The sequence below is a fragment of the Lissotriton vulgaris genome, chromosome 8, assembly GCF_964263255.1.
Source record: "Lissotriton vulgaris chromosome 8, aLisVul1.2, whole genome shotgun sequence".
Lineage (NCBI taxonomy): Eukaryota > Metazoa > Chordata > Amphibia > Caudata > Salamandridae > Lissotriton > Lissotriton vulgaris.
In genome coordinates, this window is record NC_141696.1 from 356,792,278 (window position 1) to 356,819,717 (window position 27,440).

The window sequence follows — 27,440 nt, forward strand, 5'->3', positions numbered from 1 at the left end:
CAGCGGCTCCGGCGCCGTTGTCGACTTAGGTCCCGACGTTGCAGGGCCCCTGGGGATCCAGGCCTGGGTCCCGGTCGACGCCAGTTGACCTCACGACTTCTCCGCTGGCGCCGATCCCGATGGTGTCACTCCTGGTGCCGTCCTCTGACGACGCCGTCCCCTGTTTCAGCCCCTGTCCGGTGTCGGTAGGTGAGCAATTAATATATGACCCGGCTCCGTCATTCCTGCCTGTTTATCAGGACACGGATGAAGGGGAGGACTGGGAGGGGTCTGAGGACCCTCTGGTACAGCAGTGCCAGTTGAGTCAGGACTGGGCAGATAAGCTAGGGGGTGCTAGTGGCCTTGACACTTCGCTTGACACTGGCTTCATTTCTCCTCCCTCCGTGGCTACGAAGGAGGGTGCTACCTATGGTGTGGTGTTGTGCAGGGCAGCCACGGCCTTGTCTTTTAAGCTCCATACTGCGGCCGTGAGGACTAATCTCCTCACTGAGGTGCTCCAGCCGCCAGTGGGACCAAAATGTATAATAGTGCTAACCACGGACTTTCAGAATTTGGAAAACACTGAAATATATAGCCACTTACCGCAAAAAATAAACACTGAGAACAGGAAAGTCTACACATTGAGCAGTCAGTGAGGTTGAGGGTCAAGGTATTTTTAATGCTTAAACTGTCTAGGAGGTTGAAGTCACAGATGGTGGCATGGGCATGTTGGACAGAGTAGGTAGTGAGGATAACTGGGAATTCATCTGTGAAGACCTTGTTCTGTTAAACCCTATAGATGTGGTGGAAAAGTAGCAGACTTAGTGGCAGACAGTGGGAAGTGGCATGTAAGGCGCTCAATGCAGTTGAGTGTTTGCTTGCTAGCTTGCCTATGGTGCAATACCCTGCATACTTGGAGATAAGTACAAGATGATAACACCAACTTCAGAGCTTCCTGGAGTCCAGATCTAGTCATAGAAATTGTTGACGGAATTTACTCGAAATACATGTAGTGTAATAGTGATGAGCCTATTGTATTTGAATTTGTTACTTGATGTAGAGTGTGGTTTTACCTTTATTGGGTTCCTGTAAATATGAGAAAGCTATCTTAATCAATAAATTCTTGCTGTGCATGCCAGGTTGTGACACCATCTTTAGAAAAAATACTTTTTATTGACTCCATGGCTTCTTGATCTTATAGAAACACAAAAACTATGGTAGAGGTTTTGATTGTCACATTTTAGATGCCAGTTGGGAACTCAAAGTCAATGTTATGATAGATAGTTCTTACGGCAGATTACTCACCTTTTTGAATTTCCCACTGGCGCTAGCCTAAATCCGTAACTCTTTAATGCAACTGCTCATGCATTCCTATTGGTTTCGCCATTGACTCTGTTGTGATCTTGTGCCGTTCCAAAAAGTTACAACACAACGTGATGTAATGGTGCGCAAAGACTTGTTTTCCTTCATACTCTTCTGTGCCCTCATACACAGATCAACTTTGACCAATTGCAGTGTGATGGTGTGCAAAATCTAGCGTGTGACCTTTTTTTTTAAAACCCTATAAGTTCACTATACAGAATGGGGAGGAGGTGAGGAATTTGCAGTTGGAATATGCACCAGAAAGAGTGATTACCGGAGGGAGTAGCTTGTGATTTGCATTAGCTATATGATTTTCCATTTGTCTTGTTGGTGGGCTTGTCTCTGTTTGATTATTAGATGTTCAAGGAGCCTTTAAGCAACACCCAAATGTCCAAGGTTAAAGGAGAACCGGCAGTGCAGTGTTTCTGTAACAGACACAAAATAAAAAATATATTTCAAACACCAGTATTTTAGAAATGACTAATTGAATATTCATATATAGAAAAGATGGCATCTAAGAGATTTGATAGTTTAATGGGTGGTGTCACTATGCGTAGGTCAAGTACTTGAGGGAATATGTTTCTGTATCAGATACGCAGGGATTTTTATAAAATATCTTTGTTGGATGGATGTTTTGAATGATTTCCAACTTTATCATCTCAGTTTTGTTAGTCTTTAGTTGTAGGGTGTTCATTGTACTATTTGCAATCACAAGTGCACAAGGATGTTTTGGCCATGAAATATGTTAGTATTTGAGGTGATTGGAGTGGAAATGCAAGGTACATTTTAGATTGGGGTAGTAATAAGGAAAATATCACTCTTTACAAGTTTTCTCATATATTATGGTGGAGGAGATTGTGAGCGATTTCCTAATTGTTTTTAGAGTTCTTAATTTTGTTATCCATTTATCTTTAAAATAAAATGCTACTCTTAAACATTTTGCTGTGATATTATTGCTGTGATTTGTAAAGAGGTTTAATTGCAACAGTTCTTTTTTATTTTTCATTGTGCCCGCACTAACATTGTAGACACAACCAGACCTCCAAAGAAAGATGAAGACAATGGCAAAAACTACTTCTTTGTATCACATGACCAAATGATGCAAGACATATCCAACAATGAATATTTGGAATATGGCAGCCACGAGGATGCAATGTACGGGACGAAACTGGAAACAATACGAAAAATCCATGAGCATGGAAATATTGCAATACTTGATGTTGAACCTCAGGTAATGGACACCGTACCTCTGAAATTCAAACTGAATAATAAGTGTTTTATATATCCCTTTATACCATATTTTGCTCTTTAGTCTTGCTGTACTGAATGTATGCTATTAACAAAATCAGTGTTTGTTTCAAACAATTATAAGTCAGAAAACCATGAATATAGACCAGAATCAGCGCTATATTGAGGTACGATATCCAGCCGGACATTTAGATTTAATAATTTCAAAAGCGATTGTTTGCGATCAATCAGAACATAATTGAGTGGGACACAGTCCTGTATCCTTCAAGAACAAAACATAAAGACAATCACAAATATACAGACATTTTTTCAGGCAAAACAAAGGAGCTTTTCGCCAATGCAAATAGTGGGGGCAAGCTTTTTAAGAAGTAAACAGTAATGCACTTGCTTGAACACATGAGTTTAACGTGCATGCTGTTTAGAGAGTCAACGATGTTTTGATCTATAACAAGATTAATAGATCATCATCAGGACGAGAGTTTATAGCAAGGCTGAAATTATGCTGCCTATGAAGAGAAATGAAAACGGGGAGGGAGGCAGGAAGCAAAACATTAGAAATTTAACAAGGAGCTCGAGTATGACACATGGCCTCCATAGGTTAAACCACACTGTAAGAAGGTGCAATTACACACACCACACTGGCAACACAGATCTATTTGGCAAAAGAGAGTATGTATATTTAAGGTGAACCAGCGGGTTTAAGTGAGTGATAATACAGAGAAATGGTGGGTGCACATACAGCGTAAAGGACGATAGTAAAAGCCGGAGGGAGGCAGAGTGATCGTGGCATATGCCAGGAGTGGGGAACATAGATAGAATAAGCAGGTAAAATTCGTATGTGACGGACTCAAAATAAGGTAGTTAAATAGTGAAAGCCAATTGCAATATAAGACATAGAGCGCCGGTTGAAAACATGCCGTGTTGAGAGCACGCGGGCGGTTCTTGAGTTAAAAGAAACCACTGGCTTGAGCGTTCCGTGAGATAGAAGAAGTGAATTTGGCAGTTAGGAGTCGGTTGATAACATGCTATGGTGCTGGCGCGCGGGGGGCTCTTTGAAGTTAAACATGGGCTAACCCCGAAGAGCTTGAATGTTCTGTGAGACAGAAGAGAAATAAAATTGGTGGTGCGCGAAAAGGTCCTTAAAAGTAAAAGACACACGAAGGAGCGACAAGGGAGCATTACATTGATTGGGCATACATATAGAGGTGCGGGGACTCACCTGGATGGCGAGTGCAGGGGGGGGGAGGGTCACGAAGAATTGGACGTACACTGTACGAGCTGAAAGGATAGGAGGATGCTGTTAGTGCCGTGAAAGAGGTGTTATAGTCCAGAATGAAAACAGCATGGGCAGTGGCTTACCTAACTGTATTCAAAACGGTTAGAACCCATTTTGGATATAGAGCGATGACCAAAGGTAAAATTGTGGCACCAGTGGTAAAAATAAGACCAGGGAACGCTGCAACTTGCCAATCACAATAGATGCCTGAAAAGGGGAAAGTGGGATCAGAAGCGATTCGGAATAATCTGTGGAGAGGTGCCGGAGAGAATAGCGAGCGCTGTCTTACCGTTAGTTCTTGCACACCTCCAATCTGGTTACTGGTGACTGGCAAGTAGGGTAGAATCCAGGAACTAGATTAAGAAAGGAGGTTACTTATGTATAGCAAGAGTTTCTGGATCCAAAACCTGAGGAGATAGCTGCTTGAGTACTGTAGCTCTTCAGCAGAAGTCCATTCCAGAAGAAACTCAGAGACTCAAAGGAATGCAAGAAAAACAACAGAGTGCATGAAGGAGAACTAGTAGTGAACTGGGTGATTTGGGGGACGAAACCTACCAACATGACTTTGCCAGGTGAAGGAAAATGCGAGTAACTAGTCCTTTATCATTGCTGCCAAAACTGACACGAATTCTTTAATCTCTCTATTAACCTGAAAGACCCCAGCCACCATTGTTAGAGGCATAGAGGAGAGTGGTGTTGAGCGGAGTGTCTTAGAGTGCCGTGGCGTATAGTGTAGAAGTTAAGAGTTGAGTAAAGTAGAGTGGAGTGACATACAGTGGATTGACATGGATTAGAGTGGCATAGCATGGAGTGGCGTGGAGTGGAGTAGAGTGAAGTGGCATAGAATGGAGTATGTCCAACAACAAAATAAGAGAGAGGTCTGAACTGGTCAAGCTCACGGCTGCCAGAGACGTGGAGCAAAAAGATAAGCAAGATATTGATGATCACAGTCACTCTAGTTGAGTGGGATCACAGTCACTCTATTTGAGTAGGAAAGCCCTCACACACCGACCTAGTCAGTGTCATGCTTCATCATCGGGCCCCACCGAAGAGACCGAGTGTCTCTTCGGTGTGCTGCGACGCCAGAAAGACTGCGGAGCTGGTTGTGTGGGGAGGAAGTGTTGTGAATATTCTCAAATTAAAAGTGACTAATAGGGTATCAAAAAAACTTTAATAAGTGATCCCTAAGACACGTGTAAGTGGTAATATGTGTCTGAATTTAAAAGCCAAGGTTATTAGGATCTAGTTTAAATTCAGCTAAATACCACAAATTTATTAAAATCAGTCAACATGTTTCTGCCTTTGTGGTATATATTCACCATGGCATTCTTCAGGACTATAACCCCGGCGGTATGGACACTCTAATAGTCCACCCTGACCTGGGGACGTGAAAGTGAAAAGGAAAAGTGAAAAAAGTGCTTAAAATGGGAGAGCAATTTGCTCAATCCAAAAAGCCCCAAAATTAGGGGTGTATCAGCACCTGTAGGAAAAGATATACAAACAAACACATAAAGACATACATACAGTTAGTATATGCCAGCGTAGACTTATCGTAGTGCTCCTAAGATGGTGGCAAACCTTTGTGTGCACACAATAAAAGATAACTTTAGCACCATCCAAGTAGCCCTTAGGGGATAATTGTATTTGCTAAGAGGTGAAGTGCTAGAGGTGGTTTAAAAACTACTATTGTAGTGAAAGGGATAAAAACGCGATGTGAACTCTCCATGCGAAGGGATCAATTTGACCAAATGGTCAGTGACCCCCACAAGATGGTGAAAGATGGAGAACATCTCACTTTAAAATTGGGCGCTACTTGCACCATGGGTCTCGGGAGGGGGGTTGGAGCGCGATTGGCACATCCTAAGAAAAAGTACAGGGTCGAAATGTCTTTTGAATCTCCCTACCTCTCTCTTTGTTGTTACATAGAATGGAGTATGCATGGTGTTATCGCACTACTATTACAAACAACACATTTTCAATTGAAATGACCATTACATTTGCACAAATAGATTTTACTGGAATAACTATACCACACACAAATGACAATGTGTGAAAATGGCATCACCAAGTGTACTGATTTCTTTGGTCATATTAAAACATTTGTTTCCACCACACTTATAAATTACAAAAAGTGTTTCATGTGTGCTTTCATAAATCTGATCTATTCTGAGATATTTGCACAGTTCATTTACAGACCTTTAAATTGTGTTGTGTGCTAAAAAACAACCTTTTTTACCAGTAGCCAGCAAGATTGTCACATAAAACCTCTCACTTTCGAGCCTGAGAAAGATATGTAGAAAACAAGCTCCCTTGCTAGACCAAGTCTGCCATTTGACCTGTCTTTGAACGCACAGCACATGTGACTAAATGAGAACAAAATGTTAACGCCTTTTTACAGGAAGCAGGACTCTAAGAAGAATACAATAAGCAATGCTTGAAGGCATGCTGGACACCTCAAAATAAAGCCATAAAATGTGAGTTACAACCCATAAAGCCAATGGTAAGCAGTGGGTCAAATGCACTCCCAGGGAAGCTTTTAGAATGCCCACAAGAAGTATTTTCGGAACCAGACAGCAAGGCTCCAACCTAACAAAACCACAGGACAATTCTCTGCGATCATAGAGACCTGGTTGTTACTTGTTCAAGGGCCATAGTCTTAGTGGTGCATATGGACCACATGGCCTTGCTGCCTGCTTATTGCCTTTTCCAGAAAACTTGCGATGCGGTCTTAAGAATAGCCACTTATCTTCCAAACAGTCATGGTCTTTTTTGATGTAGTGCTGCTGATAGAAATGCTTGGATGAGATACTAAGTCCAAAGACAGACATTCCTATCCAAATCCCCATAATAAACGGGTATATCAAAGGTCTATTGGATGAATACATAACCGAAGATTAGATTTCCAGTTTCATCAGACATGCACAATGTAAAAGCAGAAGGAGAAGATGGTTTCCTTATGAAAGTCTGCAAGTTGTGAAAAGGATCATTTATTGCCAGTGCTCCACAGAATGTTCTAAAAAACACAGAATAAAGCCTAACCCCATGCTGAATCAAATTTAGCAAAGGTTAAAGTGATACTCAAACTCAACAACAAGTAAGACCTTCAGTTTCATTGACTAAAGTGGCTGTAGATACCTTCCTGATTAAATTAAGGATGCTACCAGAAACAGTAATCTGTCAGGGAATGTATATCTATCTGGCCTGTTGTGTACCAAAGATAACATTGAGACCATCCCTACAAATACTGTCATATCTATGGTGACAAATAATGAGTTTGAAAAATGTCCTTTCTCTGGATGCCGTTTAGGCGTTTGATCTTAGCAAATGGACCAACTTGTTCAACTGCCTCCCCCAACACAACACCAATCAAAATATGCATCTAGCATGCTGCAATCAAACAGCACATTTCACCACTATATGATTACAACAAACAATTTAGAGAGACATAAAGGGACTGTACAAGATACAGAGAAACTACAAGAAGCTGCCTTCTGTCACTGCTGCGGTTTATTATAACCTTGAAGCCCAGAAAGATGACATTAATAGAATACAGACGTGCAAGAGAAGTAAAGTTAGTGTTCTATCCAGACAACATACTGATGATCCCCTTAGTTCTGATAGAATTCATAAAAACGTATGGATCTGATGCAAGATTTAACTGATCAGATTGCAAGAGTCTCGAGTGAAATGCTCATGAAAATATACATACAGTCGGTTAACTGGCAGCGAGTGCGATCCACGATGCCGATGTGGCGACTGCGCCCAGAAACTCTGGAGGATTAGGTCTTCAGGACAGAAATAGGAGAGGGAATCGAACATTACTTTGAAGAGAATCAGGGAACGGCCTCTACCAGAGCAGTTGAGTGGGACGCCTTTAAGGTAGTCGTCAGGGGGCTATGTATCAGTAAATACTCGGGGGCCAGGAAAACGGTGCTTGAGGATGTGACAAAAGCGGAAGAGAAACTGCAGGATTTGGAACGACGAAGACCGGAGCAGCCGACGCTGTAGGCGCAGCTACTAGAAGCAAAGGAGATGCTCGCGGCTGAAGTTGAGCGGTTGCAAAGCTTTGATCATAAGGGCTATTTGGCAAAAGTTCATGCGGAAGGAGATAAAGTCGGAACATTGTTGGCAAAGTTAGCAAACCCACTACCGAATAGTGGCCCGATTATGAGAATAGAGTTAGACACTGGCCTACTGGTTTACTCTCAAGCACAGGTGTTCTCTCAGTTCCTAACTTATTATGAATCTCTGTATAAAAGTAAGCTGGAGGCAGAGGAGGTGGACATAGAGGAATATCTGGCGGGGATTCCGCTGCCCCAATTAGAGGACGAACAGGCAAAATTACTAGGGCAGGGCATAACACTAGCTGAGATCCGGAGTGCAATTAAACATATGGGCCGGAATAAAACGCCAGGACTGGATGGTCTGCCCGTTGAATTTTATGCACAATACATAGACATGTTAGCACCCCGTTTACTGGAGGTCTACACGGAGGCAGGGGAGTTAGGCCGTTTGCCGCTTTCGATGCGTGAAGCTTTGATTATCCCTCTACTGAAGCCGGGGCGCACGGACTTAGATGTGGCTTCTTATAGGCCATTCCATGTTGACGGTGGACTATAAGATTTTAAGCCGGATATTGGCGACCCGACTCCTTCCGTACATGACTACGCTGGTGCATAAAGACCAAGCGGGATTCATCCCGACTAGGAACACTGCTTCGAACATAAGACGATTCCTACGGGTTATTGCTGAGGGCCACCATGACCTGCGGTCACCAGCGGTCCTCTCGGTAGACATAGAGAAGGCGTTTGACAGCCTGGAGTGGGCTTTCCTACACAAGGCACTGGAACGGTTCGGACTCGGTAACCGGTTTGGAGACTGGACGAGAGTATTGTATTACTCCGCGACTGCCAGGGTACGACTGGGGGAGGTAATCTCCGCCCAGTATCCTGTTTTGCGGGGGACGAGGCAGGGGTGCTCGTTGTCGCCACTGCCATTTGCGCTGGCGATAGAGCCCCTTGCGGTCCAGGCATGGTCAGGACTAATTTACCAAGGATTGCAGCTGTGTAGCATGCCGAAATATATATCCCTATACGCAGATGATTTGCTCCTCTTCTTGGAAAATACTGAGTAAGCATTACAAGGTGCAACATCTTTGCTGTCGCGTTATGGGGAACTGTCAGGACTTAAGGTAAACTGGGGCAAGACATGTCTCTTCCCGATCCGGCCATGTTTGAATCCACCGATGTCAATTGGTGAGCTCACCTGGGCACCGACATGCCTCACCTATTTGGGGGTTCGGATATATCATGACAACGTGAATTTGCTGGAGGGGAATGTGGGGCGCTGTATCAAAGCCCTGAAGGGGTGCATGGCGTTCTGGTCGACACTCCCTCTATCGGTCTTAGGTAGAATAGCTTTGCTTAAATGGTGGCACTGCCCAGATTGCTTTACTACTTCCGCACTTTGCTGATCTGGGGTCCACCGCGAGTATTTAAAGAATTACGGTCACTGACTGTAGGCTTCCTATGGGGCAGCGGAAGGAGGCGAGTAGCGCTGACGACTTTGATGAGGCCTAAACCGGAGGGCGGAATGGCGCTACCCGATTTTGAGCTCTATTATTTGGCAGTGCAGCTGCAGGTTCTAACACAAGGTATAGCGCTGGAGTTTGGGGGCCCTGAACACAGGCGGGGCAGGGGATACAGCGATACAACGACATGTCCTATCTTACATAGTCCTGCAGCAGAAGCTTGATCTGAGGGCCCTGACGATGGAAGAGCGGACCCTGAGGCTTTGCTGGAATAGAAGCCAGCGTAAGGCAGGGGTTACCCACCCGTACGCACCGGAGATTCCGCGGGGAATGCTGACGGCACTTCCGCATGGGGGGGACTGGACTCCCCTATCGGAATGGGAACAACTCAGTGTCCAAATGGTGGGGCATTTATATATGGATGGGGAACTGATTCCCTTTCCGGCGCTGCGAGACGTGTATGGCCCCCCACGAGGGTGGCTTCCTGATTCATGCTGCAGTAACAGCGGCGATTCGAAAGCATTGGAGAGGTGGGCAAACGGAACCTGTGCCCTCATTGGCCTGCCAATATGTTGTGATGGCTGCTGGGACCATTAAAGCAGTCACATGTCTCCAATCTAGGATGCTGAATGATGGATTGCAACCATTAGCGGATCTAAAAGCAAAGTGGGAGGCGAGTATAGGCTGCCAGATCCCGGATACAACATGGGACCACATTCTTAAGAGGGCGTGGAAAGGGAGCAGGAATGCACGGTTCCAACAGGTACAATTTTTCATACTGCATCGTGCTTACCTGACTCCGGGTAAGATTAGGAAATACTTCCAGGTCCAGGATGCGGCATGCCCCAGATGTTTGGAAGAGGGTGTAGAACTGGAACATATGCTGTTGCATTGTCCGACCATGGGGAGTTATTGGGCAGAAGTAGGAGACCTCTTGAACGCAATCACAGATAAACCACAAGACTACGACATGGCTACTTGCTTGTTGCACTGGTTCCCGCACACAGCTATAACTAGCAAGTTCATTGATCTAGGACTACTGTTAGCTAAACGAGAAATAACTTGGCATTGGAAATCAAGGGAGGGACCATCGAGCAAGCGCTGGCGCACGGAGTTCTGCAAGTGGGCGAACTGTGAGAGTGTCGTTAGGCTCTGGCAGGCTAAACGTGTTGACAACGACAAGGCTTTGGAGATGGCAAGAGCGTGGGAGGCCCTGGTCTAGGCTTTGCGGGACCCTCAACTGGTGGAGGGGGATGAATGAATGATAATCGTGCATGTGATCATCAAACAATGAACAATGATGTGCTAAGCTTTCTGTACAGCTGATACTGTAACGAGTTATGAGAATCTGAACATGCCCACTGAGTATAAGGGGGGGGGGGGATTTACGGGGTGAGTTGGGTGTTAACATGGGGACATATTTGACGGATGTGGATGATGGGCTAAATATTTTATACTGTATGATGGCAAATAAAAAACCAATAAAATATGTTTCCAAAAAAACCCCCAAAAAATGAAAAATATACATACAGGGACTGTAGGAAAGTTCCCCTTTTTTTAAATGTTTCCCGCACTTTCAGCTTGATATCTGATGCACTTTGACAGAGTGTGCACTGGGTCCTACTCCATGATGGCTTTACTGAATGCTAAGAAGATTGGTATCAAACTTCTCAGCACAATAAACCCACACTGATGGCAGTATTGGATGTTATTAACATTGCACTGAGAGGGCATCTTATAGTAGCCCCCTGAAAAATGACCAACTCCCTCATGTCTAGCTGACTTGTCTGCACCAGACTACCACACACACACTTTTCTTACCCCGGAGTTGGGAGCCCTTGTGCTCTTGTGGGTCAGGGACAAAGCCTGCTTGGGGTGGAGGTGCTTCTCACCTACCCCCAAGCGGGAGCAGCATACAGGGCTGTGAGCCTCAAAGGGTTCCTGCCCTTTGTTATGCTAGCCAGGGCCTCTACAGCTAGTGGGGATGTCCGCCCCCTTGGCCAAGCCCCACTTTTGGCAGCAAGGTCAGCGGGAAAATTGGTAGTTAGGAGAGGCTTGTCCCCTCCCAATCAGAACCACCCTTATGGTGCCCTGGACCGAGGGGAGCCACTCCTTAGGAAATCCTCCACTTTAAATGGAAGCGGTCTACCTAATCAGTTTAGGGGATGCCCACTCCCCAAAGGAAGGTAACATATAAAGGGTGTAGTTGCCCAAAAAGACAAGTCGCCCATTGGCTACCAGCTGCAGGTACCTATAATGCCCCTAAATTCAGCATTTAGCCCCCCCCTCCCCAACCTTGAGCCTGAGATTCTTGGAACCGACAAAGAAGACGGCAAGCAGCAAAGTTTGAAGACAACAACTGACTTGGCCCCAATCCCACCTGCCTGTCTCCAGCTTCAAGAGGCTGCAAAGAGAACGATGCCTGTCCTGTGACCAGCTCCTTCCAAGAACCCCAGGAAATATGTCACTTTTCAACAAAGACCAGATCTCCTGAGGACAGCAGCCCTGTTCAGAAAACTACAACTTCAAGGACTTTAGATCCGTGACCTTTGCCCACTCGCACCTGACGCCCACGGTCTGAAGTCGGAGTAGCACATTTGTCCCGTGAAGTCTCCCCAGCGATCCAGACTTTGACTCCGTCAGTGGCTGACCTCTCCTGGACCCCATGAACTCACCTGCAGCCTCTACACGAAGGGTCCCCCTGACAGCGACCATCTCCGGTAAAGAAAAATCGACACCGAAGGGCACCCCTGCATTCTTAGCCCCCGACTTTAGGGGAACCCAGCCAACGGTGCCATGTCGTTCTTCGACATCTCAACTTACCTGCCTTGCCGGTGGTCATTCAGCCTCCTGGTCCGGGCCTGCAGCCTCCTTGTGGGATCGAGATCCTCCATTTGTTTGAATTGGGGGGGCAACGCTGATGAGCACCCTCCACACCCAGCTGGCCCTGTGCCATTGGTGGTGTAGCTTTGGTACTGCCTTGTGCCCCCCATGTTTGTTTAGGCCCCCGGGCCTGTGCCCTGAAATTGTGGGTACTTATCTGCAAACCACACATCTTGTGGGTGCTTCCAGTCTCCATTGACTAACATTGGGCCCAGTGCCAGTGGTGCTGCAGTACATACCTTAAACTTAACCATGCCCAGTGTTGGTCTAAACCACCAAAGACTGGAAGAGTAAGTCCTGTACTTATCTGAAAGAGACATGTTAGTGATAGATTCCTTACTTTAGAATTACCTCCAAGCATCAGACTGGATCCGGAAAGTTTTCATCAGCAGACCCCTGCGTGTCGGAAGGTGGCGTCTTGCTGCTCCGCGTCCTTCGTAGGCGTCACAATCGCCGGGATGACGTCGCGGCAGCTACTTAAACGCCGCCCACAAGCGCTGACATCAGTTCTTTCTTTTTCCGCACAAGAAATCGCAGATCCGGAGGGAGCGGTACTCCCAGTCAATTTTTGACTGAGTTGTTTAGGGATGCCCAGCTTCAAGTCTTGCAAGGTTTGTCCCTGCATGATGTCGGTGATTGACCCGCACCGCAAGAGTCTCTACTGCCTGGGGCGCGACCACGACCCGGCGTCGTGCTCCGACTGCGGGCCATGGCCCCGAAAACTTTGCGGGAGCGGTCCTGAAAGTTGCTTGAGGCCCTGGAGTCGGCTCCACGCCGTGTCATGGTCCCAGTCCTGTGGGAGGTCGAGAGACCGGTTGCGTAGCTGCCACCTTCGTTAGACGAAGTCTTCGCACTCTGGGTCAGGTAAGACGAAGCACAAGAAGTCGAAGAAGCATCGTCGCTCTTCTCCCTTCCCTAGCCTGTCACGCGACACACGGGTGATGCCTCCCACACAGCTCCGGTGGAGCCTACGCAGTCGGAGTCTGCCTACCCGCTCTTCGTGGGTTCGTCAGCGACTCCGGCCCAGCTGCAGAAATTTCTTTCTGCCACTCTCTGCCTCTTTGGCCAGTCGGGCCCCACCGGCGTGCCTTTGGGCCAGCGGGTCTGACCGGGGGTCCTTGACCTTCGGCAGCAGCTCCGGCCCGAAGTCGCCGACAGCTCCGGCCTCTGCACTGCGAGACCTCCATAGATCCATGCAAGGATCCCAGCCGGTGTCGGTTCACCTCGTACGATCGACATCTACGGCACCGCCTCCAGCGTCTGCCGGCTTCCCGGCCAATGTCGTCCCTGGCTTCCACCCCGACGTGGAGACGGTGCCGGATCGGTGTCGATCGACGCAGATGGGAAATTTTTATCCCTATCTCCATCCTCCTCCATCTTTCTCCCCTGCCCAGCAGGTTATGGAGGACGGGGAGGACTGGGAGGGGTGTGAAGACCCTCTCACTGCCCAATGCCAGTTAGACCTGGACTGGGCAGAGGATTTGGGGGTCGCCGGTGATCTGGATTTCTCACCAGAACCTCGCACACTGTCTCCTTCTACCTTGGCTATGGAAGAGGCTGGTACTTATTCAGTGGGGTTGCGTAGGGCAGCTGAGGCTCTCCACAGTGGCCATCAGGACTAACCTCCTGAAAGAAGTGCTTCGCCTGGTGGCTTCCTCTGCAGAGCTGCTGCTGCCCTTTAATGATGCACTTTCAGACGTCCTTTTGGGCACCTGGCCCAGACCCATCACTGGGGCTCCTTTGGATAGGGATGTGGCCCCACGCCATCTCCCTGCCCCGGGTGGACCCATTTACCTCTCCGAACACCCTACCCCTGAGAGCTTGGTTGTCCAAGCCTCTGCGTCCCCTAGCGCATTCCCATCCGCACCTCCGGACAAGGAATCCAAGAATCTGGAGCTGTTTGGGAAGAAGATTTTCTCTTCCGCCAGTTAAGGATTGCTGTCTGTGAACACCGCATGCCTCTTGGGCCATTATTCCCACTCTGTGTGGGATACAGTGGCGCGGGTGCTGCCTAAGTGTCCGGAGGAGCGGTACAAAAGGGGGTGGTGATGGACGGAGCATCTGAATCAATCAAACACTCACACCCAGTCAAAAGATCTGGGTTTAATCCATCACCGTTCTTTAGCCCACTCTGCCACCCCAGTTCAGACATGGCTTTATGCAAATCAGTCTGACCCTGTGCCTCATGGGAACAGTCCAGCCCGAACTGCCAAGCCATGTCTTCCCTGGACCGGAAACAAGCTTCCGAGGACCGGTTTCTGGCATTCCAGCCGTCTTCAGCCCGGCTTGCTTGAATCCAGGGGCAAAGTGAGCAAGGGACTCTCGTCTGAGGCCCGGACGGTGCTCTCCCAAGCCATTGCTGAGAGGAGAGATGCAGCCAAGTTCACGATTCATTGTGGCCTTGACACCGCCGACTCGCTGGGCAGAGAGTTTTCCGCGACGGGGCGCTACGCTGTCACGCCTGGCTGAGGACCACTGGCTTTTCAGGGGATGGTCAGAACACTCTGATGGAATGCCCTTTGGCAACAAGGCAGATAGTGCGTTGGAGCACTTGAAGGACTTGGGCCTTTCGGCCATGTGCACTCCTTCAGCGTCTGCTTTTCACTTCTTTCGTGGCCAAGGAAGGGGCGCTCAGACACGTTTGTTTCAAAGCCACAGGCCTGCGCAGCAGCGTGTCACCTGGCCAGCGGGCGGGTCAGTTACTACGTCCCCTGCCACCACTGCCTCTAAACCTTCCTAGTCCGGTGTTTCAGGCCCACCAAACGCCAGTGGGCAGCAGAATTAGCCATCACCTCCCCCACTGGTGTACCATCACTACGGACAGGTGGGTTTTACAGATTGTCCGAAGGGCCTACTCCCTCTCCTTCGGGACCACTCCTCCAGCCATGCCACCTCAGTACCACTGCATTTCAGGGGATCACTTGGCACTTCTCCACTAGGAAGTTGGGGCCCTCTTGGCCAAGGGGGCCATCGAGCGCGTTCCGACGCCAGAAGTAGGTTGTGGTTGTTCACTACTTCCTGGTTCCAAAGGACAAGGGCCTGCGTCCTATCTTAGACCTTCGGAACGTCAATCGCTTTTTCCGGAGGAAGTTCAAGATGCTCACACTTGTCCAGTTCCTGTCTGCCCTGGACCCGCAAGACTGGATAGTAGCTTTGAACTTGCAGGATGCTTATTTTCATATCCCCGTCCTGTCGGCTCACCGGCGTTGTTTGCGGTTCATGGTAGGCCACGAGCCCTTTCAGTTCACCGTGCTCCCTTTTGGCCTTACGAAAGCCCCTCGGGTGTTCATGAAAGTGTTGGCGGTGGTCGCAGCTCATCTGCGCAGACCAGGGGTTTCAGTCTTGCCCTATCTCGACGACTGGTTGTTGAAGGCGGGCTCGCCTCAGGCAGTCAGTTCCCACCTCCAGACTATAGCCGACATCCTGCATTTGCTGGGGTTCTCCATTAACGTGCCGAAGTCGCACCTGATTACCTCTCAGAAGCGCCTCTTTGTTGGAGTGGTTCTAGATACACCGCAGTTTCGGGTTTATCCTTCCAAACAGCGAGTACGGGATATTTGGGCTATGATTTCGATCTTTCGGCCCTTGTCCTGGGTTTCGGTCTGGATGACCTTGAGGCTGCTGGGTCTCATGGCCGCCTGCATCTTGCTGACCAATCATGCCAGATGGCTATGCGGGCTCTGCAGTGGGACCTGAAGTTCCAGTGGGCGCAGCATCAATGGGAGCTGTCCAAGTGTGTCCAGATCTCGGAAGGGACTGCACAACAATTGCAGTGGTGGCTCACGAACCAGCATTGGGTCAGCGGCAGATCACTCTCCCTTCCCCAACCGGAGCACACAGTGGTGATGGATGCATCCCTCCTGGGATGGGGCGGCCTCATGGGAGAGGCGGAGATCAGAGGCCTCGGCCTCCGGCCGAGTCCAGGCTCCATATCAACCTGCTGGACCTCCGGGCGATCCTGCTTGCACTGAAGGCATTCTTTCCTCTGTCAAGGGGAGAGTAGTGCAGGTGTTCACAGACAACACCACCGCCATGTGGTACTGCAACAAGCAAGGCGGGGTGAGGTCGTGGACCCTATGTCAAGAGGCTCTGTGTCTCTGGACATGACTGGAATGTCATGGCATTTCCTTGGTGGTTCAACACTTGGCAGGTTCTTTGAACGCCAGAGCTGACGACCTCAGCGGCGAGTGCATGATGAATCATGAATGGCGTCTTCACTCGGAAGTGGCTCATGGTCTCTTTCAACAGTGGGGAGAGCCTTGTTTAGATTTATTTGCCACCAAAGAGAACGCAATGTCGGCAGTTCTGCGCGTTGGAATTTCCAAGGCGGCACTCGCTCAGCGACGCTTTTCGTCACAAATGGAGTTGCGGTATATTTTACGCCTTTAAGCCTACACCACTTCTACCCAGAGTGCTGAAGAAGATCTGGTGCAACCGGGCCCAAGTCATTCTTGTGGCCCCGGGCTGGGCTTGAAGAGTTTGGTATCCCGAGCTATTCAGTAAGAGCGTGGATCCCTCGGTCCGACTGCGTCTTAGGGAGGATCTTCTGTCTCAGCAGCAGGGGACGGTCCTCCACCCGAACCTGTCGAGCCTCCACCTCCTTGCTTGGAGATTGAGCTGCGACAGTTGATTCCATTTGACTTGCTTCCTGAAGTCTGTGATATCATTCTGGCAGCCAGGCGTCCCTCCACTAAATCGATATACGCCTGTAGGTTGAACAGATTTGTGGCATGGTGCACAGCAAAGGCTGTAGATCCCCTTTCTGCCCCTCTTTCAGAAGTCCTTTTGTTTCTTCTATTTTTGCTCAGCAGGGCTCTGCTCTGGGCACTATTAAGGGCTACCTTTCAGCAATTTCGGCCTTTCTCAGGCTCCCTGATCACTTCTCTCTTTTCAAGTCCCCTGTCGTAAGTTGATTTCTCATAGGCATTACTCCCCTTTTCCCTCCTATTCTGTTTGGGATGCCGCAGTGGGACTTAAATTTACTTATTTGATGTGCGCTCCTTTTGAGCCGCTTCACAACTGTCCTCTTCGTTTATTGACTTTAGAAACTGCTTTCCTGGTTGCCATCACTTCCTCTACGTGTGTGAGTGAGCTCCAGGCTCTTTCCTGTAAGCCTCCTTTTCTGTTCAACCGGACAAGGTTGTGCTCCACACTCGTCCTTCCTTCTTGCCAAAGGTTGTTTTTAAAAAAATATTTTTATTTATTGGTATTTCAAAAACAACATAGGACATATAATCCCCAACAATGAGGCATACCTGCCCCATACAACTGTACTGCATTACAACACTCCATGTCCAATAGGGCTCTCTTCGTACATATTATATCACATCTATATACATTCCATCGCAATGCTTTTACAACTGTTCATCCAAACCATTTAAGTAATCCACCAGATAATGCCAGTAGTCCTTTGGTCGTGCTCGTAGCGGTAGTTCGTCCTCATATAGTTTTAAAGTGTCCTTACAATACACCATATCGCTTACCCATCGTTTGAGCCGCGGTGTCTTCTTACCCCCCCCCCCTCCCCCCCCCCCCAACATAGTGCCACGCTACGTTTGGCCATGAGGAGGGCTAGTACACAAAACTTGCGTTTTCCTGCTTTAACATTCGGTAGTAAACTCAATAGGCACGATCCTATAGTACATGGTATCCTGCTGTCTACCATCTTACCCAGTAGTTCTGTAACCTCTACCCAAAATTGTGCCACCCCTCTACAATACCATGCCATTTGTATAAAATCCGCGTCTTCATTCCATATCGTTGACATCTGGAGTCTGCTCGCAGGCCATATTTGTGCAATCGTTGTGGTGTGTGATACGTGTGATGTAGGTATCTAACGTGTATTAGCCTTAGATTTCCGTTTGGCGTTAGTATTTTAGTGATTGTGCCTGTCGCACTCCATTCATCTTCAGTTAGTGGTGTATCTAAACACGCATTCCATTTCTGAATCGCTTTACGCGCTGTATCCCCTATTTCAGCTTGTAGTGCAACATACAACCTGGACACTAGGTGTCTGGAGTCGAATGATGTGATGAGCAACTGCAGGGTCAATAATATGTCTGGTTCTGCTGGATAGGTCGGATAATGTGCTTTGAGTGCTCTCTGTAGCCTATAGAATGTAAATCTAAAAAATCTAAAAAACGGTGATTGATTTTGGATATTTGCTAGGTCCTCTAATATTTTAACTGTTCCTTCATGATACAAATCCCCCATTTTGTCAAATCCTACCTGTTTAACACCTTCGCTGCTAATGGAATTCCCCTCCTGTGCTGCCCCTCATTGAAATGGGTGTGGTCGTGACGGAACCATTCCGTCATCAGCACAGCCCAACCGTGACTTATGACGGAATGGTTCCGTCACAAGCATCGAAGGGGCTAAGGAGTTCCATCCCCACTTTCTCTTGTGTAACCGACAGTGCCGGGTGATGATGTAATGGCATTTCTGGAGTGTATATTGGTAGTTTGTTCACTTTTTTAGCTATCAGATGCCATGCTACAGTCGTAGCATCCACTGTATTAATATCTTATTCGTGCAATGGCGGTCTGATATGTGTCCGAATGTCATCCAGGGGTATAGGGAGGACGTCTCCCTCTTCCACCGCCACGTCTGTGAGGAATGGGATGGTGTGATACCAAAAATGAGCATATTGGGCTTGCGCACACAGATAGTACAGTAGAAAGTCTGGGACCTTAAATCCCCCTTTCGCATATGGCAATGTTAGTGTGTGTAGATCTATCCTGGCAGTCTTTCCTGCCCAAATTAACTTTAGAGTTGCTGATTTTATCGCTCGAAATACTGGCGCAGGCGGCTTTATCTGGATATTATTGAATAGATCGAGTATTTTTGGCAGTAACACCATCTTTACTATTGCTATTCTATCCGCCATAGACAGTGGCAACTGAATCCATCTGTCTATTTTCTGCTCTAGCCCTGCAATCCCTCTACCATAGTTCATGCGGATCACTTCCTCAGGGTCTCTATGGAACCACACCCCCAAGTACCTCACTGGGTCTATTTGCCAGTCCAAGGGGTAATCCAAGTGGAAGGGGAGAGTGCTTTCAGTGAGTGGTATGATCGTGGATTTCGCCCAGTTGATACTGAGCCCAGATTGGTATCCAAATTTGACAAATTCCCGTAGAAGCGGGTTCAGATTGTCTTTGGGATTTTGCACATACAGCAACTCATCATCCGCGTAGAGCAAAATGTGGAGCGGTCTTTGGGGAAATTGCAATGCCGAGTATTGGTGTTCCTGTCGAATTTTACATGCTAGGGGCTCTATAGCTATGGCGAATAGAAGGGGGGAGAGCGGACATCCTTGCCGTGTGCCCCTCTCTATAGCTATGGGGTCCGAGACATATTTGTTAATCCGAATGCGTGCTATGGGTTTTGTGTATAACAGCGCCACCCATTGAAGGAACATTAGTGGGAAACCCATTCTACCTAAGATAGTGAGCAAGTACACCCAGGCTACGGTGTCAAACCCCTTGGCGGCGTCTAATAGCACTGCCGCCGCCTTCGTCTCAGGGGTCAAATAGTGAGATAGTGCTAACAAGGTTCTCGTGTTGTGGGAGGTCGATCGGGTGGGAATGAAGCCCGACTGGTCGGGAAGTATTAATCTCGTCATTAAACATTGCAGCCTTGTCGCCAGTATTTTAGAAAGTATTTTGGTATCGACATTTATTAGCGATAGAGGCCTGTATGAATCACACGCAGTCGGATCCATGTCTGGCTTCAACAGTGCTAGAATCATAGCCTTCCTTAGGGAAGGTGGCATCGTTCCCTTCTCATGTGCATCCCCCAGCACAGCCACCACATGGGGGCCAGCATTTCTACAAAGGCCTTATATAATTCCCCCGTGTATCCGTCCGGGCCGGGTGCTTTGCCGTTCGGTAAGGATTTTATGATCTCTGTGACCTCTTCTACTGTGACTGGTTGGGATAGGTACTGTCTCTGAGCATCCGATAGCCAGGCCAGTGCTACCGTGTCACAGTATTGCGCTATTTCATCCGCTGGAGCTGTTGTGTCAGCTTTGTACAACTTCCCGAATGTATGTCGGAATGCTTCCAATATTCCCTTTGTGTCATGTTGTAGCACCCCGTGTGTATCACACACCGCCTCCACCACTGGTGGTGGCTTCTGCGCGCTAATTTTGGCCGCCAATACAGCTCCAGGTTTCCCAGCCTCCGAATAGCGTCTTGCTATCTGCCGTTTATGCACATAATTTAGTTCTGCTTCTGCATTTTTTTGGTATTCAGTCAGTTCTATTCGAATTTTACCCAATATACCCAGATCTTGTGTCTTTGCATACTCCAACTCCAGTTCTCTTATGTTAGCTTCCCTCCTCGCCAATTGTTGTCTTAGGTCTTTCAATATACCTGCATTTGTGCTGATACAGACCCCTCTAATTGTGGCCTTATAGGCCTCCCACAGATGTCCCGGGTCGTGTGTTGTGGGTGCATTAAGCTCAAAATATTCCGCTATTGCTTTACCTATTGTGTCTCTATATATCGGGTCAAGTAGGGCTTTCCCATTGAATCTCCAACTGAACGGGGTGGCATATAGTTAGGCAGTTCCATTATTAGTAACACCGGATTATGGTCTGACTGCGTCCGAGGAAGGTGAGTAACTTCTACCATCCATTGTAACACCTCTGTCGACCCAATCTTGTAATCTATCCGTGACCAGCTGCCTTAAGCTGCGGTCGTGTGTGTAGCCTCCCGTTTGTTCGGGTGTTTCGTTCTCCATAGATCCACTAGTTGCCTATCTACCATTGTGTCATGTAGTTTTTTCAACGCTCGTTTGTGGGTTTCTGTCGATGTACTCGACCTGTCCATATCATCATTTAAAGCCATATTGAAGTCCCCTCCCCAAAGCACTGGGATGTCCGGTAGTTCAGTCAGTTTCATCCAGATAGTATTATAAAACTGGGGATAGTCTACATTTGGGGCATATATATTCAGCAGGTTCATTCTATGTCCCCTGAGGGTACCCGTGATGACTACATACCTCCCCTCATTGTCTGTGTGCACCTGTTCCATTCTAAAATTCAACCCTCTTTGTAGCAGTATTAGCACCCCCCTCGAGTACGAGGAGTATGCCGCTCCATATGTCGTCTCCGCCCATCTAGCACCAGTATGTGTCTGTGCATGAGGTTTAGCGTGAGTCTCCTGTAGAAAGGCTATGACAACTTGTAGGCGCGTCAAGTATGCCAGTATTTGCCTTATTTTCTTGGGGTTTTTTAAGCCACATACTTTCCAGGATATTAACTTTAATCTACCTGCCCGCTGCGTCTCCAACCATATCCTGTCTCTAGTTCCATCATACTCATGTTGTATACAGCAGCCTTGAATGTTAATGTGCTCTCTGTAGCAGTCTCAAATTATAAACAATTACATTCCTCCCTTGGAATCTGGCAGTGTGTCTCAAATGCAGTGTTACAAACCAGACTTCCCAAACACCTCCCCGCCGCCCCCCACCCACTTCTGCACCCCAATCATGCCAAAGACACACCCTTAAATTAACAGGTAACAGAACAGTACCATTGTAGGGGGTCACCCTCTTGGGGGGTCCACTTGGGTCACACGACTGCATCCAACATAGTGGATGTGGCCAGAGTTCCGCGTGTAGTGCTAGTGGATCTTTACTCTCGGTCAGTTATACCTTATAACTGTGGGAGGCATCAGTACCAGCGCCCATCCTTTACCACACTTACACTTACAGCAGTAATCAGCGCTGAGCGCAATCAGTCAATCCCGCAGTGCCACCAGTGGTCAGTGTATATCGTCCAGCAAATTGTCTTTCCTCCTCCCCCTCCTATCCCCAAACTTTCCAGCCACCAAGCTATTAACTGATCTCCCTGCTAATGCGTATATTACTTAACCACACTTCGCCGTGTTCTCCACGCAATTCCAGGTACAGTGCGACACTTCACCAGCGCACTGTGTCCGACTCCCCTGCTTCAGTGTCCTATCCGTTTAGCTTTTACCTCCCCAGCAGTAGCCTACATATCTCACGTTGTGCACACTTATTAGAACAAAGTTTACACTGCTCCAATGGGGGGGGGGGGGTCTCAGTTCAACCCAACAACTGGCAGGTTACTCCCTTTTCCCACGTGTGGTGTTACAATAGTTCTCTGGTGGAGTGCGCAATTTGTCGCTGGCCATTCCGTCGTGACTCACATTTCTGCCCACAACTCAATCTGAGTCCGTTTCTGTTTCGCCGATGTGAATTCTTTCCGTGCCATCTGCACGTTGATTGTGAAATCTGGGTAAAATTGTAGCTTATTTCCCTGATGTTCGATCGTCTGTTTCTCCCTTGCCATGCTCAGTACCGCGTCCCTATCCCTGTACTTTAGCAGTCGCGCCACTATCGGGCGTGGAGGAGCTCCCGGCTTAGGTCTCGGTGCTAGCGTTCTGTGTGCACGTTCCACAATAAGCACTGTTGACAATTGTTCAGTCCCAAATATCGTTTTCAGCAGATCCTCCACATATGTCTCCATCTTCCCAGTGTTGGTTGATTCAGGGACACCTGCTATGCGTACATTATTGCGGCGCGATCTCGCTTCCAACTCCTCAGACTTGTTTTTAATGACCTCCAACACTCTATCCATCTCAGAACATTTCTGCATTGTCGTGCGGGACTCATCTTCTACAGCCGACAATCGCGTTTCAGCCTCCTCTATTCGCTCACCGTGCTGGTCGAGTTTCGCAGCCATATTGTCAACTCTCTGCGTGATGGAATCCAATTTACCGTGTACTTCCTGCAGGCTTTTGTGGATAGCTCTCAGTGATTTTTCCATGCTATTTTGCGACTCTGCGTCGTTATCCATTTCAGCGTCTGATGGCACAGTGGCCCCTTTTGTGGCCTTTTTATTGTCAAATGGTAGCTTGGTTTGCACTTTTTCTGGCTTACCCACTTTGCTGGCGGACTATATCCCAGCGGTCGTTATATAGGGCACACCAGGATGTGTGATCAGGCTGAAATCGATCTCTGCAATTACAAATAGTGTTTTGGCAACCCAGTTTTCTATATTGGCAGCGTGTAATAGTAAGCCCTTCACTCCTCTCACTCCCAGATCGGCAATTTCTTTATACCACCAGGGTCCAGTCAAACCCCACGTCGCCTCTGTTTTCTGTATGCGCTGATAGGAGATGTTCAATTATGACCCACCAGTATGTCAAATCACTCCCTGCATCTCAGTCTTCACCCCGCTGGTGCTGGCTGTAATGCTCGTATGAGTCCCGTATAATCGTCCCCTCCTGACCCGCACTTCTCCACTTGGCCAGACCTCTTTTTGCGCCCTTTCGGTGCGTAGCAGATCACGGAGGTGCCGTGTGCTTTCCGTTAGTCACAGTATAGTGCGCAGCTTGCAGGTACTCTCCTCGTATTTGCTGTGCTTGTACCCGCAGCGCACTACATCTGATCTCTTCCCTCCTACTTGCCCCATTAGCTTCACGCCGCGTTGCCACCTCCGCCATCTTGTGTCTCCAGGTCGCGCTTTGCCACGCTTCAGGCGTACCACAGGGGGTATATATTACCAGTCGTCTTCAGGGAAGTGTCGCTTTGCCACCATGTACACCGGTGGATGATATTCAAAGCTGTGCTGACGCAGGAGTCCCGTCGTTATTCCGAGGTCAGTTCATAGGTCGATTATACGCGTCATTTTCGTGTTTCACGATCTTTGCCAGTCATCCGCCCTCGGTCACTCTTTTTTCCGCTTCCCAACAACGAGCAATAATGACCTCTAATCTTCGCTGCCATTAACTCAGTTTCCTTAATATTACTCGTGATGCACAGCGCTACGTTCCCACACAGGTAGACAGTCCGTCCGGTCACTCCGTATATTGTACCCACGGGGCCGCCATCTTAGCTGAATTCGGGCGCTAACCACTTCGGTTTCGAAGGTCGATTCTGGGACCACCGATGCTCGTTTCAGTTTTCACTCAGTGCCATCACGTTCCCGGCCCCTTCCGATTTCGTTATATACCGTTTTCGGTATTCATATCACCAGCTGTCCGCCATTATTTCCCGATTGATGTCTCTGGCCGGCGGAGCTGTCTCAAGAGGCAGCCATTCCGCTGTGCGCCCTCTAGCGCCCCCCTTCTTGCCAAAGGTTGTTACTGCCTTCCACATGGGGCAAACTATCACCTTGCCGACTTTCTTTCTGCCTCCTCACCCTTCCAGAGAGGAAGAAAATCTCCACCGTCTGGACCCAAAACGTGCGCTTTCATTTTACCTGAACCGCACACAACAGTTCCAGGTGGATGACCAGCTCTTTGTTGGCTACGTAGGTGCCAAGAAAGGCAGGGCTGTACACAAGAGGACTATCTCCCTCTGGGTCGTCTTGTGTATAAAAGTCTGTTATTCTCTGGCTAAAAAGGAACCTCCGTTGGGGCTACTCGTCCATTCTACCACGGCGACAGAAGCTACTACTGCATTGGGACGTTGTGTCCCCCTGCAAGACATCTGTCAGGCAGCCACGTAGGCCTTGCTGCACACTTTTACTAAGCATTATTGCCTTGAAAGCCAAGACCGGAGAGACCGCTTCTTTGGCCATTCTGTTCTCCGTGACTTTCTGGTGTGATCTTGGTTCGCAGATTCGCCACCGGGGTTGATATTGCCGAGGTATCTATTCTAAGGTAAGGAATATATCCCTAACTTGTTTCTTTCAGAGGCACAAGTTACTTACCTTCTGTAACGATATATCTGTAAGAGACATTAGATAGAGATAGATTCTTTACTCCCCAACCCATCCTCCCCGTTCTGCGAACTGATTTCTAGGTTAAGGTCATCCCTTTCAGGGCCCTAGTTTCAATGCACAAGTATCTTGCATGGCTCTGCGTTCCAGGCGCGGAAACTCGTGTAAAGAACTGACATCAGCGCGGGTTGGCAGCGTCTAAGTAGCTGCCTCGACGTCAACCCAGTGATCACGAATCTTACGACGGATGTGGAGACGCACGACGCCACCTTCCTATGCGCAGGGATACTGCTGACGAAAACTTTCCGGATCCAGTCTGATGCCTGGGTAAGGAATCTATCACTAACTAATGTCTCTTACAGATATATAGTTACCCAAGGTAAGTAACTTGTACGTTAATACAGATAACTGTTATTCAATATGTTTGCATTGCATTTTTTCTATTGCATTTACCTGTCTATCGTTTGCAACTGCTAAGTGTGCTACTGTTTTTGATTGACCACACAAAAGCATTTCTCAAACTGTAAAGGATACCTATTGCCTTTGAAAGACAATTCCTACTGCATTTTGAAAAGTATTACTACTCTTGAAACTGTCGCTTACCTGCAACTGAGTTTCTCTTAGTTCTAAAATAAAATAGCAAAGTAATAACTTCTACTTAAGCCTCTTGGGATCCACTGGACTCTGTAAATACTATACCAGTAAGATAAAGTGTGCACAGAGGCAGCTTCCTACAGGGACTACTGTAGTGTGTGGTGCACTAGGAGAATTTCAAAATAGTTAATAAAATGTTCGCAAAATTCATAAAAAAATCAAAGCGCAAAAGCAAGGTGATGTCACAAATAGTTTATTTCCGTACTATCAATCTTTACAACAGATAAATAAAATGTTTAAACGAAGATATGATGTCGCCACCAGTTAAGTGTTCTAAAAACATCAAAAAATAATTCATAGATTTTCTTATCCAAGCACACAGATTTGGAAATGGACTTGCAATCTGGAATAAACAGCCTGCAAATAATTAATAGGTTCTTACAGATGGCAAAGCATGTTTCAAAGTGATTAACATAATCTTCACCAGGAAATTATACATTTTCCTTAAACATTTCCAAAAGAGTGTTTTGAAGTGTGATTGAATTCTAACAAAACAATTCTGCACAAACACATGTAGAGCAGCAACACAACACATTCCTCAAACAAATTCACCATCCCCAAGGGTGCAGCAATGAAGCACATATGATCTGAGTTAAATGCCCATCCATGTGTGTGGTTTATTGTAAATTGCAAGGTACTGGCAAATAAACAGTATAAATATTGTTGGATACTCTCCAAAATCAAACAAACTGACTGCAAGATAGCAAGCTTGGAAAAGGTTGAAATGCCTCAATAAATAAATAATTAAGGATAACGATTAACAAAGTACAAGAAGGCATGGTAGAGGAAAAAACCCTGTGTGGGGAAACAATTTCTTGGGGAAAAATTGTCCCTAAGCATGTTGGGGGTAATGGATAAATGAAGACAATAACCATTATCTAAAATTAATTAAATCCTCACACAGTTATCACTAGTTGTACCTTTATAAATGATTAAGTGTATAAAAGTAGATCTCAGAAATTCATATGGTGTCAAACTCATCAAATCATGAAGCTGGTAATATAGGAGCATAGTCTTGATACTGCAGAATATAGCAGATCAGCATAGTCCATCATTGTGTCTTCAAATAAAAAGGGGAAAGGTCACTCTGAAAATTGTAAGTTACTTAGATTACCAGTTTTAACTGGAATTTTGGGAAAGCTGGTTATTAAATCTGAATATCCCCGTATAGCGGAGGAGACCTACATTACTGAAGTCCCAGCCACTGATCCAGTCAGAGGCACCCACCCTGGGATAGATGGCAGAATAATATACTGCAAGGAATCAAAATAAAAAAGAGATCACAAATAATTGCATTTCTGAGAAATGCAGTAGAAATCTTACCTGACTAAAGCTTTAGCACCATTTCTCAAACTATCTTCATGAATAGCCAACCATGCTGATAAAATAGCAACAATCCATGAAGGCAATATATAGGATGCAGAATATGAATTGCTGGCATGTGAAGTATGCAGTGTATGGATTGTAGAGGGGTATATTAACAGTTAGTTCCAGGAAATAAGTACCAGCTGGGAAAAACAACTAAACAAAACACTAGTGGACGACAAGTAGACATGGATAATGGAGAAAAAGAGGTTAATGAGGCAAGATTTATTTTAAATAGATACACAATCTGCTGAAGTTCGGCGAACACAAGTAGCAAGATGTTGCAGGTGCCGAGAGTTTAATTGTAGCATGCTGAATGTAATCTAATCTGGAACGTTCTAAAGTTTTAAAGAATATAGATGTTTAAGAAAAAAGAAAATATTGGCAACCCTAAGCCATAGGCCTAAAAACATTTCCACTACCAAATTTTCACAGAATTAAGGAAA

General features: G+C 47.1%; 1 protein-coding gene across 10 annotated transcripts in view; it reads left to right on the top strand.

The window, feature by feature from the left end:
• The window catches only part of CASK (calcium/calmodulin dependent serine protein kinase), a 1,261,401-nt gene that overhangs the window by 1,151,003 nt on the left and 82,958 nt on the right, over nt 1-27,440 (top strand). For all 10 annotated transcript variants that reach the window (XM_086934112.1, XM_086934115.1, XM_086934119.1 and 7 more), the window contains one exon: nt 2,370-2,572. In XM_086934112.1, coding sequence (XP_086790238.1) covers nt 2,370-2,572 — 203 coding nt within the window. The remainder of the gene's footprint in view (nt 1-2,369; nt 2,573-27,440) is intronic.